The sequence below is a fragment of the Hypomesus nipponensis genome, chromosome 7 (assembly GCF_054491055.1).
Source record: "Hypomesus nipponensis isolate SF chromosome 7, ASM5449105v1, whole genome shotgun sequence".
NCBI lineage: Eukaryota > Metazoa > Chordata > Actinopteri > Osmeriformes > Osmeridae > Hypomesus > Hypomesus nipponensis.
In genome coordinates, this window is record NC_140367.1 from 3,789,423 (window position 1) to 3,802,500 (window position 13,078).

The 13,078-nt window shown below is 51.3% G+C and overlaps 1 protein-coding gene across 3 annotated transcripts; it reads left to right on the plus strand.

Moving 5' to 3' along the window:
* The first annotated feature begins 3,843 nt into the window (after positions 1–3,843).
* Positions 3,844–9,284, plus strand: ppp1r3aa (protein phosphatase 1, regulatory subunit 3Aa). 3 transcript variants are annotated; one of them, XM_084701627.1, is made up of 5 exons: positions 3,844–4,907; positions 5,193–5,240; positions 5,332–5,384; positions 5,468–5,536; positions 6,219–6,312. In XM_084701627.1, the coding sequence occupies exons 1-5, from the start codon at positions 4,096–4,098 to the stop codon at positions 6,224–6,226; spliced, it is 990 nt and encodes a 329-aa protein (XP_084557753.1). In that variant the 5' UTR covers positions 3,844–4,095; the 3' UTR covers positions 6,227–6,312. The 3 variants fall into 3 exon arrangements, with proteins under 3 accessions (XP_084557753.1, XP_084557751.1, XP_084557752.1); XM_084701625.1 differs by having other exon boundaries at positions 3,880–4,907; positions 5,468–5,559; positions 6,219–9,284; XM_084701626.1 differs by lacking the exon at positions 5,193–5,240 and having other exon boundaries at positions 3,880–4,907; positions 5,468–5,559; positions 6,219–9,284.
* The last annotated feature ends 3,794 nt before the right edge of the window (positions 9,285–13,078 follow it).

The window sequence follows — 13,078 nt, forward strand, 5'->3', positions numbered from 1 at the left end:
AGTAAATAGTTAATAAATAGTTTTAAAACCTTCTTTCCACATCTGGACCTGTTAGCTGTCAGAATATGTGAACTCCCTAAAATTTTGTATCTGTATATCCAAGAATCAAATTATTCTTACTGGGACTAATATGAGTAACCACAGTAAGTTTCAGGCATCTGGCACTTTCCTAGTCAAGGTTGGCAGGGGGTGCATTTTGTGGCAAGGCCTAACACAGCCCTGCCCTGAAATGCACCCCCCCCCCCCCCCCCTAAAATTTCTGAAGCACTGAAGCAAAACAATACAAACAAATCATACAATTACAAGGAGTTTCACTGTTCTTTTTCCTACCTGGCAATCATCCCATTTTCAGCGTTGTTTCCATGGCTACAGACAGGTGCTTCAAGTCTACAAGCTGCAGTCTGACACAAAGGCCAAGCGACCACATTTGCACCTGTGTATGACAGGGTCTCTGGAATCCAACATAACAATGGGTAAATATGCTGAACCTCCATAGGGGGCCTGATATGTAAGGCTGGAATGTTGTGTATTATGTTAGATGAGACACAAAATACAATAATTGATATGTTCACTTTATTTTCAACCTCAAAATTTTTTTACTATTGGTTTCCCGTCTCGTCTCGTCTCGTCATCTTCCGCTTGTCCGGGGATCGGGTCGCGGGGGCAACGACCTAAGCAGGGAGGCCCAGGCTTCCCTCTCCCCGGCCACTTCCACCACCTCTTCCTGGGGGACCCCGAGGCGTTCCCAGGCCAGCCGAGTGACATAGTCCCTCCAGCGTGTCCTGGGTCTTCCCCGGGGCCTCTTCCCAGTGGGACGTGCCCGGAACACCTCACCAGGGAGGCGTCCAGGAGGCATCCTAATCAGATGCCCGAGCCACCTCAGCTGGCTCCTCTCGACGCGGAGGAGCAGCGGTTCTACTCTGAGCCCCTCCCGGATGACCGAGCTTCTCACCCTATCTCTAAGGGAGAGCCCGGACACCCTGCGGAGGAAGCTCATTTCGGCCGCTTGTATTCGCGATCTCGTTCTTTCGGTCACTACCCATAGTTCGTGACCATAGGTGAGGGTAGGAACGTAGATCGACTGGTAAATAGAGAGCTTCGCCTTTCGACTCAGCTCCTTCTTCACCACGACGGACCGATGCAGAGCCCGCATCACTGCGGACGCCGCACCGATCCGCCTGTCGACCTCGCGCTCCATTCTTCCCTCACTCGTGAACAAGACCCCGAGATACTTGAACTCCTCCACTTGGTTCAGGATCTCCTCCCCGACCCGGAGATGGCACTCCACCCTTTTCCGGTCGATAACCATGGCCTCAGATTTGGAGGTGCTGATTCGCATCCCAGCCGCTTCACATTCGGTTGCGAACCGCTCCAGTGAGAGCTGAAGGTCATGGCCCGATGAAGCCAACAGGACCACATCATCTGCAAAAAGCAGCGACCCGATCCTGAGGTCACCAAACCGGACCCCCTCAACACCCTGGCTGCGCCTAGAAATCCTGTCCATATAGGTAATGAACAGAATCGGTGACATAGGGCAGCCCTGGCGGAGTCCAACCCTCACCGGAAACAAGTTCGACTTACTACCGGCAATGCGGACCAAACTCTGGCACCGGTCGTACAGGGACCGGACAGCCCCGATCAGGGAATCCGGTACCCCGTACTCTCGGAGCACCCCCCACATGAGCCCCCGAGGGACACGGTCGAACGCCTTTTCCAAATCCACAAAACATGTGTAGACTGGTTGGGCGAACTCCCATGTACCCTCCAGGACTCCGCGGAGGGTATAGAGCTGGTCCACTGTTCCACGGCCAGGACGAAAACCACATTGCTCCTCCTGAATCCGAGGTTCGACAATCCGGCGGACCCTCCTCTCCAGGACCCCTGAATAGACCTTCTGGAATTAAGGAGGTCTTCAAAGTATTCCTTCCACCGATCCAGGACGTCCCCCGTCGAAGTCAGCAGCGCACCGTCCCTACCGTATACAGTGTTGACAGAGCACTGCTTCCCCCTCCTGAGTCGCCGGATGGTGGTCCAGAACCTTTTTGAAGCCGTTCGGAAGTCATTCTCCATGGCCTCGCCGAACTCCTCCCATGCCCGGGTTTTTGCCTCCGCGACCGCCAGAGCCGCGTTCCGCTTGGCCTGCCGGTACACATCAGCTGCCTCAGGAGTCCTACCAGCCAATAAAGCCCGATAGGCCTCCTTCTTCAGCTTGACGGCATCCCTCACCTCCGGAGTCCACCACCGGGTCCGAGGGTTACCACCGCGACATGCACCGACCGCCTTGCGGCCGCAGCTCCGGTCAGCCGCTTCAACAATGGAGGCCCGGAACATGGCCCATTCGGACTCAATGTCCCCGGCCCCCCCCGAGACATGATCGAAGCTCTCCCGGAGGTGGGAGTTGAAGCTCCTTCTGACAGAGGGTTCCGCCAGCCGTTCCCAGCAGACCCTCACATTACGTTTGGGCCTGCCAGGCCTGACCGGCGTCCTCCCCCACCATCGGAGCCAACTCACCACCAGGTGGTGATCAGTTGACAGCTCCGCCCCTCTCCTCACCCGAGTGTCCAAGACATGCGGCCTCAAGTCCGACGATACGACTACGAAGTCGATCATCGAACTGAGACCTCGGGTGTCCTGGTGCCAGGTGCACATATGGACACCCTTATGCTTGAACATGGTGTTCGTTATGGACAAGCCGTGTTTAGCACAGAAGTCCAACAACAGAACACCACTCGGGTTCAGATCGGGGGGGCCGTTCCTCCCAATCACGCCCCTCCAGGTCTCACTGTCATTGCCCACATGAGCATTGAAGTCCCCCAGGAGGACGAGGGAATCCCCGGGAGGAGCGCTTTCCAGCACCCCCTCCAGAGACTCCAAAAAGGGTGGGTACTCTGAGCTGCCGTTTGGTGCATAAGCACAAACGACAGTGAGGACCCGTCCCCCCACCCGAAGGCGGAGGGAGGCTACCCTCTCATCCACCGGGGTGAACCCCAATGTACAGGCACCGAACCGAGGGGAAACAAGTATTCCCACCCCAGCTCGACGCCTCTCACCAAGGGCAACTCCAGAGTGGAAGAGAGTCCAGCCCCTCTCAAGGAGACTGGTTCCGGAGCCCGTGCTGTGCGTCGAGGCGAGGCCGACTATATCTAGCCGGAAACTCTCTACCTCGCGCACCAGCTCAGGCTCCTTTCCCGCCAGCGAGGTGACGTTCCACGTCCCTAAAGCTAGCTTCTGCAGCCGAGGATCGGACCGCCAAGGCCCCCGCCTTCGGCCGCCGCCCGTCTCACACTGCACCCGACCCCCATGACCCCTCCTGCGGATGGTGAGCCCACTGGAAGAGGGTCCCACGTTGTCTCTTCGGGCTGTGCCCGACCGGGCCCCATGGGAAAAGGCCCGGCCACCAGGCGCTCGCCATCGAGCCCCACCCCCGGGCCTGGCTCCAGGGGGGGGCCCCGGTGACCCGCTTCCGGGCAGGGGCAACTGGGAACCATTGTTGTGTTTCTTCATGGTTGGTTTTTTGAGCCACGCTTTGTCTGGTCTTTCACCTGGAACCTGTTTGCCTTGGGAGACCCTACCAGGGGCATAAAGCCCCCGACAACATAGCTTCCAGGATCACTAGGACACGCAAACCCCTCCACTATTGGTTTCCGAATATTACAATTTTAACATATATAAATAGACTGTAGATTAGGGTCACACGGTAGATTCACGGTGTTATCTATTGGGGTAATCTGTTTGGTTCTAGGGCTTTGCTCACTGCTCTGCACCAGAAAGTGAATGAGGCCTATTAATAGGATGGGCTGGCAGCTAAAAGTTGAGCTGAAAAAGGACACGTCTGCCCAGTCACGTCCTCCTGCCCCTCTCCTGTGTCACTCCAGTGTTAGCCAGGCAGCGTCAGCTGTACCGTCACACCAGCGGACACAGACGAAGACACACAAGACCGACAGATGCTCAGACAGTCTGGCAGACAGACGGACAGAAGGATAGGTACTCACACAGACATCGATCAGACGGGAACATAGACGGACGAACAGGCAGTCAGACAGCCAAACAGGCAGGTAAACCGATAGAGAGACGGATAGACAGATACAGTTGCTGATGTCGGTGGAGGAACTGTGGCCTATTGGCCCCGCAGAGTCCATGGAGGTTCTTCGGACCTGGCAAGGAGTGATGCACGAGGCAGGAGAGAGAGAGGAAGAGGAGGAGGAAGAGGGAGGCAAGGAGGCCCCCTCAAACAAGGGCTCCACAGACGAGTCGGAGGGGGACGACTCGGAGCCAGAGCCCCCGCCCGTGATCCGAAGGAAGGTGTCTTTCGCAGACGCCTTTGGCTTAGACCTGGTGTCCGTCAAGGAGTTCGACAGCGCCGCTCACACAAGGTCGAAGGTCGCCGCCCCCTCGCGAGAGGAGGCGGGTGAGCCGGAGGAGCACTTCCTGTCCTGCCAGTTCTCCGTCCCCTCCAGCGGTGAGGAGCTGGAGCAGCGTCTGAGGCAGCAGATGTTGGAGCTGGAGAGCGTCGAGCTGCTTCCAGGAACCACGGCTCTCCGGGGCATCATCAGGGTGGTCAACCTCTGCTTCAGTAAGACCGTTTATGTCCGCGTCTCCCTGGACAACTGGAGGAGCCACTTTGACCTGCTGGCAGAGTACATCCCGGGCTCTAGCGACGGAGCGACGGACAGGTTCTCATTCAAGCTGACCCTGGCACCCCCCGTCAACAAGGAGGGTACCCGGGTGGAGTTCTGCCTGCGCTACGAAACGGCCGTCGGACGTTTCTGGGCAAACAACAGGGATTTGAACTACGTTCTGTTCTGCCATCGGAGGGTGAAGGAGGGGAGGGTGAAGGAGGGGAGGGTGAAGGAGCATGATGAGGGTAGCAGTCACAGGAGCAAGAGGAGCTGTCTGAAGAGCCACAGGTGAGAGTCGTGGAAACGAGAATAACAATACATAATCATCCACACAAAGCTGGTTTAAATGCCGATAGACAGATTGTTATTACTAAGCATGACCAGTTTTTTATAAATGGCCTATGTTCATTTTGTCTATGTCAGTAGCAGCGGATTTCAAAATGTTGCAACAGTGATTGTAGGGTATCATGTATCATGAGCTGGTGTTAAGTGTTAGGCCAGCTTTCCATTATGGAATTCTACCTAGAGCTGTGATATACTGTGTTTGCTATGTTTGTCTCTCACAAAAACCAGTATGAACCTCCAAGTTCCTGGTTGGCAGTTGGAAGTACAATGCAATTGGTGAATAAGTAATGTTTACTTTTGTTTATTGGTTTACTCGACAACATTTCCCGGTTGGTGCTGTATCATTGTCTGTCTTTATTGATAACAGGAAAAGTAGTGCAGAGGAAACCCTGACCTTCATTCCTACACCTGACACAGCAGGTGAGTTCTGACCTTGCCCCTTCCTCTGACCTCTGACCTGTGTGCTTCCGTCTCTGATTGTGTGAGTTTGTTGTATGTTCCAGATTCAGCCACAGACAGAGCAGAGGAGGCTGAGATTTACACGCTGGACAGCTCGCCTGAAACACATGCTAGTGGGTACCAGCACCAACCTTTGGTGAGGTCACACCCACTTAACAAAAAATAAATCAAGACTTAATTGATTAATTGAGGCAGCCCCCCCCCCCCATTTCTCCTCTCCTCTTCACCCCCTTTTCCTATGAGTTTCTAAGTAAAATCATCCTGGCTAGAACTATTTCATTTGTGAGCTATTGTACCGGAAGCTAAAGGAACCAGAGAGGACAGGGACAATCAAAGAAGAATAGCTCGATTTCATGGCTCCAAACATGGTTCTCTCTGTTCTTCCATCAATCTTCCCCTGCTCCTCGGTTCCGCAGAGGCACAGTATGTCTTCAGCTGGGACCATGAGGCCTGTCTCAGTGTAACGTACTGTACTTCAGAAAAGATAGTTGGCAAGTACATCTGACATGTGAGAACGACAAACACGTTCTCTCATTTCAGTCATGTGACAACTATTAATAAGATCAGGACATCTAGTAAATGCTGTTGGTTAGAATGTAAACAGACTGTGGAGCGGGAATCATTTTTCATAAAGACTTTTCATGGTTCACCTTGTGGCCTAAAATAGAATAAAATAGATGGCTTGATTTTACAAATCCACTGCACTACAAAGAGGGGCAATTTTTGTATAATTAAATTTTTATGAACAAAAAGGACAAAATATGGAGCTTATGTTTTCCCTCTCTTGATTGACAGGTGGATAGTCAGAGGAGAAGACGGAGGGCGGAACGTTTGTCTCGTGTGCTGGATTACTTCTCTCAGAGTCATCAAGATGTTGACCCGGAAGTCAAGCAGGAAGTCAAGCAGGAAGTCAAGCCGGAAGTCAAGCAGGAATTCAAGCAGGAAGACAATGTGCTGAAAGACATCAGAAGGGTTGCTGGACTGGAAGCTCTCCTCCCTCCGCTAGGGGGTAGTACCTCCAATATGATACACCTCCATCACAGGAAACACAGCAAAGAGACCACACCCCAGATTCTCACCTACCACCAGATTCCCCTGCTGACCCTGGACTGGAGTGGAGACAAGGGTCAAAGGTCAGGGGGACCTGGAGGAAACGGAGAGGCTCTTCAGGTCTCCTCAGAGGAAAAGATGGAGGAGAAAATGTCCGTTTGTGATCTGTGGGAGGTGTTCCTCAACGGCACTGACTCTCAACATGACAGCAGTGTGCCCGAGTCAGTGTGGCTGCAGTCAGCAGCTCTGGTTGGACCTTCCAACAACACGGAGGAATCGCAGTCACGGAAGGACAACAGCCTACAGGAAGTCAGGGTAGACACACACACTAGCAGCAACGGACACACACACGCTATCGCAAGTCCTCAGTCTTCAAACAGTCATGTGACACTGGTGACCAGAGAACACGACCCTGCTGGGAGCCAGCATACAACTCTCCAGGGATATGTCAATGTGGTACATGACAACATGGCAGAAAGGTCAGAGGCCATTAGTGTAACGGACACTCTCCAGGAATGTATCCTGGCACTAAGGGCATCAGGAGAGGCAAAGGCCAAGCTGGATCAGGAAGGGGGAGAAGGAGTGAGAGAAGAAGAAGAAGAACAAGAAGAAGAAGAAGAAGAACAAGAAGAACAAGAAGAAGAAAGAAGTGATGGATCAGGTGAAGATGGAAAAGAAAGAGGAGGAGTTGGAAGTAAGGGTGGGAAAGGAGGAGTTGGAAGAGAAGACAAAGAAGGAGGAGAGGCCACCGTGCCCCATGCAGCGCAGGAGGGGCCCTGCGCCGAGGAGACAGCAGAGGAAGGGTGGGTGAATGACAAGACAGCCGGAGATAAGATCTCCCTGGGAGAGAAACGGCGTGAGATGCTCTCCCTCGGTGCGGAGGGAGGGGTTACAGCGACAGAACACAAAGCAGCGCATGACTCAGTGACATTTACAGAGACAATCAGGGACGAGATAGAGGAGGACGGGAGTGTGCCAGTCACATGTACGGATGGAGAGGAAGGAGGGGGCACGACACACAGAGAGGCAAAGGAAGTGCATCGTCTGAACGAACCAGAAGAGATAGTCACACCTGGATGTCAGGAAACAGATGAAGGCAATCTTAGAACCAACCAATCACAGATGGAAGAATTCAGACCGTGCGAATCACACACAGAAGAGGTGAAAGTGCCTCTACCTGAGGTGGAAACACTGTCACATCCATGCACAGCTGTACCGACAGAGAGATCGCTTGAGAAGGAGCAACTCAGAACAGACCTATTAGCACAGCGTGGCAGCCGGGAGGATGTGGAAATCAGCTCTGTAGAAAATGCAGGAATCAGACTTAACCAATCAAATGAGGATGAATGCAAAGGGGAGGTGGCAGAGGAGAGAGGCGGAGGAACAAGCACAGGTCCAAGGGCATCACTACACAGTCAAACAGAGGTAAACAACTACAGAGAGAAGCTGAGGCCAGGGACAGAAGGAGAGAGAGACCGCCAAGCAGGGGAACGAGGGGGAGAGGAGAAGGCAAGTGTCGAAAACCCCCAAATGGTGGAAGTCAAGGAACCAATGAAAGGAAGTGAGAACGTTCAGAGAGAGGGGAGGGACTTGTCAGCTGAACAACAGAATGAGCTGAAGGCGTCGATGGAAAAAGTTGAAGGTTGGAGACAAGTTGAAAATGGGAAAGTGTCAGAGGGGACAAAAGTATCTTTCAGAGAGGTTGATAGGATGAGAGAACAGACGGGAGAGGAGGAGGAGCTGACAGATGGAGGAGATTTGAGTGAGGGAGTGATAGAAGAGGTGTTACATTTGCAGAAAGCAACGAAGGAGCTTGATGATGGAGGAACCATGGGGAGAACTGAGCAGGTGTGTGACACCCTCCACAGAAAGCCTCAGGTTAATCAGATTTCCACACGTGATGAGACAGGAACCATTTCAGATACGGCACAACCCAGTCCAGCTCCAGATCCTCTGATAGTGGAACCCAAAGACATCCCTCTTTCTCTCTCTCCATTCATCTCTTACTCTATCCCTCCATCGGAGAACACCAGCCCTTTGTCTTTACCTCCACCCATTCCTTCCTCTCTGTCATCCTCCATCCTTCCCTCTCTCTCCCCCTCCATCTCTCCCTCTATCCCTCCCTTAGGGAACATCAGTACTGTGTCTATACCCCCCTCCATCCCTCCCCCTCTCTCTCCCTCTCTCCCTATTTCCGTCCCTCCCTCTAAGAGAGCCGGGGATCCTGTCAGGAGTGTCTTGGCCTGGTGGGGCGTGTCCTACTCTGTTGGTCACGTGACCAGAGCGCTGGTCTACGCCTTGCTTGTCTTCCTGGTCACCACCCTCCTCTGCGACTTCCCAGCATGCTTTGCTGTCTACGTGTCACTGTGGTGGTGGAAGTGGAGTGATAAGCAGGAAGCCACAGTCGTGGAGGGGATGGACCAAGCCGCTAGGATTGAGATATCATTCCGATCTGAAACAGAGTAGTCGTGGAGATGTGCAATGGTTTCTGGGAAATTCTGTCAGACAAGCACTTACCAATTGGCTGCTGAACAACCGTATGAAGCTGGATGAATGAATAGGGATGGAATAGGCATTACAAAGATTGACGTTGTTTTTTTGAATGTTTGTTTTCAATTCTTGCTGTGTTTTATTATGTTATTTATTTATATAACCCTCACCTATTACACTTAAAGAACCAAACTGCTGGAGAGGAATGAACATTATTATCCTAAACTTCATTATTCCTAACAAGGAACACAGATTTTGTGGGGCATTGACTGTTTGACCTTTTTTTTTTCTTCTTTCCTCATTAAAGAATAATTCACTCGATCCATTGAATTGTTCCTTTCTTTCCTCTATTAATTGTTTCAAATACATATTTGTCATACTATGCAAAGCATGCAGTACATCTATATCATTCATACACTTACCGTGTCACTGGATCTACCCTGTATGTCCATGATGGCAGCCCACATTGTGACTGGCCATGACATGTGTCAGATTAGACACCAAAATAGTTTTAATATCCGGAGATTACTGGCAGGCCAAAGATAAATGCATTAAAAAAATACAGTTCAGAAGTGTCAGTGAGTTCTTTAGTGAACCCTTCTGAGTTTGAGTTTGTGATTTTTTAATGAATGTATTCATGTGCACCCAAGCCAATTTCCAGCATTGTACAAGTAGTGTTTACAAAGGTCAGGCATGGAGAACGTAATGTCCCCACCCACCTCCCCTTTCCCCATCACACCCCACCTTCCCTTTCCCCATCTGACCCCACCCCACCTGACCCCAGTGTACGTGACTCGTCAACGCTCCTTTAATCCAGCAGTCACAGAGGCTGCAGGAGGGCCGGGCCACCACACTGCCCTCACACTGACCGACCTCCCGCCCTCCTTACAAGATAATCATGAACCTTGACGAGCCTCACAGTTCACAGGGAGTTAACACATGACCCATGTGCATTTCCAGGAACTGTTGTGCTGAATATGTGCATTTGCTTGAGAGAGAGAAGGAGAAAGAAAGAGAGCGAGAGAGGGAGAGAGAGAGAGAGAGAGAGAGAGAGAGAGAGAGAGAGAGAGAGAGAGAGAGAGAGAGAGAGAGAGAGGGAGGGAGAGAGAGAGAGAGAGAGAGAGAGAGAGAGAGAGAGAGAGAGAGAGAGAGAGAGAGAGAGAGAGAAGGAAAACAAGTGGGAGAGAAAGAAAGCGAGAGAAAAAGTAACATGTGCGCTAAGGGTGATTGCATGTCCTCACCAGCCTCTCTGTGTGTGTTTCAGGACCAGGTCAATAGCAGCCTCTCTGTGTGTGTTTCAGGACCAGGTCAATAGCAGCCTCTCTGTGTGTGTTTCAGGACCAGGTCAATAGCAGCCTCTCTGTGTGTGTTTCAGGAGCATGTCCTCACCAGCCTCTCTGTGTGTGTTTCAGGACCAGGTCCTCACCAGCCTCTCTGTGTGTGTTTCAGGACCAGGTCAATAGCAGCCTCTCTGTGTGTGTTTCAGGACCAGGTCAATAGCAGCCTCTCTGTGTGTGTTTCAGGACCAGGTCAATAGCAGCCTCTCTGTGTGTGTTTCAGGAGCATGTCCTCACCAGCCTCTCTGTGTGTGTTTCAGGACCAGGTCCTCACCAGCCTCTCTGTGTGTGTTTCAGGACCAGGTCAATAGCAGCCTCTCTGTGTGTGTTTCAGGACCAGGTCAATAGCAGCCTCTCTGTGTGTGTTTCAGGACCAGGTCAATAGCAGCCTCTCTGTGTGTGTTTCAGGACCAGGTCAATAGCAGCCTCTCTGTGTGTGTTTCAGGACCAGGTCAATAGCAGCCTCTCTGTGTGTGTTTCAGGAGCATGTCCTCACCAGCCTCTCTGTGTGTGTTTCAGGACCAGGTCCTCACCAGCCTCTCTGTGTGTGTTTCAGGACCAGGTCAATAGCAGCCTCTCTGTGTGTGTTTCAGGACCAGGTCAATAGCAGCCTCTCTGTGTGTGTTTCAGGACCAGGTCAATAGCAGCCTCTCTGTGTGTGTTTCAGGAGCATGTCCTCACCAGCCTCTCTGTGTGTGTTTCAGGACCAGGTCCTCACCAGCCTCTCTGTGTGTGTTTCAGGACCAGGTCAATAGCAGCCTCTCTGTGTGTGTTTCAGGACCAGGTCAATAGCAGCCTCTCTGTGTGTGTTTCAGGACCAGGTCAATAGCAGCCTCTCTGTGTGTGTGTTTCAGGAGCAGGTCCGCTAACGTCCTTCTCCGTGTGACTGTGCCTGCGCAAGATAACGTGTTGTTCCGAGTGACACTGCAGTTCTGAGGCAGTCACTTGATCTGGGCCGTGGGTGTCGACCTTTAAACTGGCACAGGGCTTGGAGAGACTGGGTCCCACAGGGGGCTGGCACAGGGCCTGTGCTGGCACAGCTGCAGAAACAACAACACACACACACTAACACACACTAATACACGCACACACAAACACACACACAAACACAACACTGACGGTAGGAAACTGATGAGAGGTAGGACACAGGTGATCCCAGACCAGCCCGGCCAACAGGAGGAGAGGCACAGAGAGGCAGGTTCAACAGTGAGGAACTGATCCTGGAACAGGGCTAACTTAGTAACAAAATTAGACACGGTAGATAGACACTACTGGCAAGTAGGAACCTGAATAAGCAAGTCAATTGAGCTCTGGATCAGATGTGGGTCATATGATTGAAGTCACGAGTGCTACAATATCTGATACTGGTCTCGACCCTGCCTCACCTCACAGACTATACTTGGAGATGTTATGTATTGTATGTGTGTGTGTGTGTGTGTGTGTGTGTGTGTGTGTGAGAGAGAGAGAGCTCTTTATCATATGAGTTATCTTCTATTTTCAGGAGTGTATTGCTCTGAATTTGACAAAGACTGGAGTTTCCAGAGGAAAACCATCACCACTAGCTGATTACATACCCTGACATTAACAGGGAGATTACATACCCTGACATTAACAGGGAGATTACATGTGAAGATCAAAGTTCTTATATAGAGGACAGAAAAACAAGGTTAAATCATTGGTGGAGACTGTTTAAAAAATATGTATATTTTATTTTGAACAATAATTGTTCAAAAGTCATGTTTCAGCGGTAAACAACATTTAAATGTAGTTATGACAAACGGCCAGCAGATGACAGTGCAATTTCAGAAGTGTGCTGCAGTTTATGAGTTTAATAAGAGCCCCTCCCCTCTCACACACTTCATGGTGAGACAATACATGATTATTACACCTTGACATCAAGTGAAATCACTTACACGTCTAATTCTTAGAATCTATAATTATGTGTGTTGATTAAGGACTGGTTCATACCAGTTTGACATGACATCAACATCCAAGGCCTACTGCCTAATCCAGTCATCCCAGAGTAAACATAACGACACAGATGGGTAAGACACGTGAATAGACATGTTTGAATGCTGCACATTCTTCTTCAGAGATCATCATTCCAGAGAGATAGGGATTCATGTGTGTGTCGGACAAGGCAGGAGGATATCAAAAGACACAGTGAGTGCCAGAATGAGGACTTACTCAGTTCCTCTATCCACACATCCACACATCCAATCTCTCACACCATTCCTCCCTCCATCCCTCACTAAACCCGATCTCTTTCCCTGACTCCTTTCCTTCCTTCCCCCAGCCTGTGTCACCTCCGAAGACTTAACAGTTCACACACACACAAAAAAAAAACTTCAGTTCCTGAATGTTAGAGGCTTCTGCACCCACTGAGACAAACACACACACATGCACACTCCCCCCCCCCCTGCCACACATAGCTCTCTGTGTATCACAGAAACACACACACATGTACGCCCTCCACACACACACACACACACACAGATTCTCTCCCCATGCCACCTGGTGTTTGGTGTCTGCGTGCGTGGGCCGTCCCAACAACCTCCCTGCTTTCTCTGCTAATTAAGGAGCACCAACAGCAGGAGGACTCGTCTAATAATAAGCCCTGTGAGCCACCAGCTATGGTGTACTGGGGCAACCCTGCAGGAAGGACTCTGAAAGGAATATGAAGAGGAGGAGGGGAAGAGTAGGAGGGGAGGAGACCGATGGGTAAAGAGAAGGAAGGGAGGAGTCAAATAGTTCAAGAGGAGGAAGATAGCTAGGGGG

Coding starts and splice junctions, on each gene's coding strand:
- ppp1r3aa (XM_084701625.1), top strand. CDS start 4,096: ATGTCGGTGGAGGAACTGTGGCCTATTGGCCCCGCAGAGTCCATGGAG. Junction 4,908..5,192: donor AGCTGTCTGAAGAGCCACAG/GTGAGAGTCGTG, acceptor CACAAAAACCAG/TATGAACCTCCAAGTTCCTG. Junction 5,560..6,218: donor GGTACCAGCACCAACCTTTG/GTGAGGTCACAC, acceptor CTTGATTGACAG/GTGGATAGTCAGAGGAGAAG.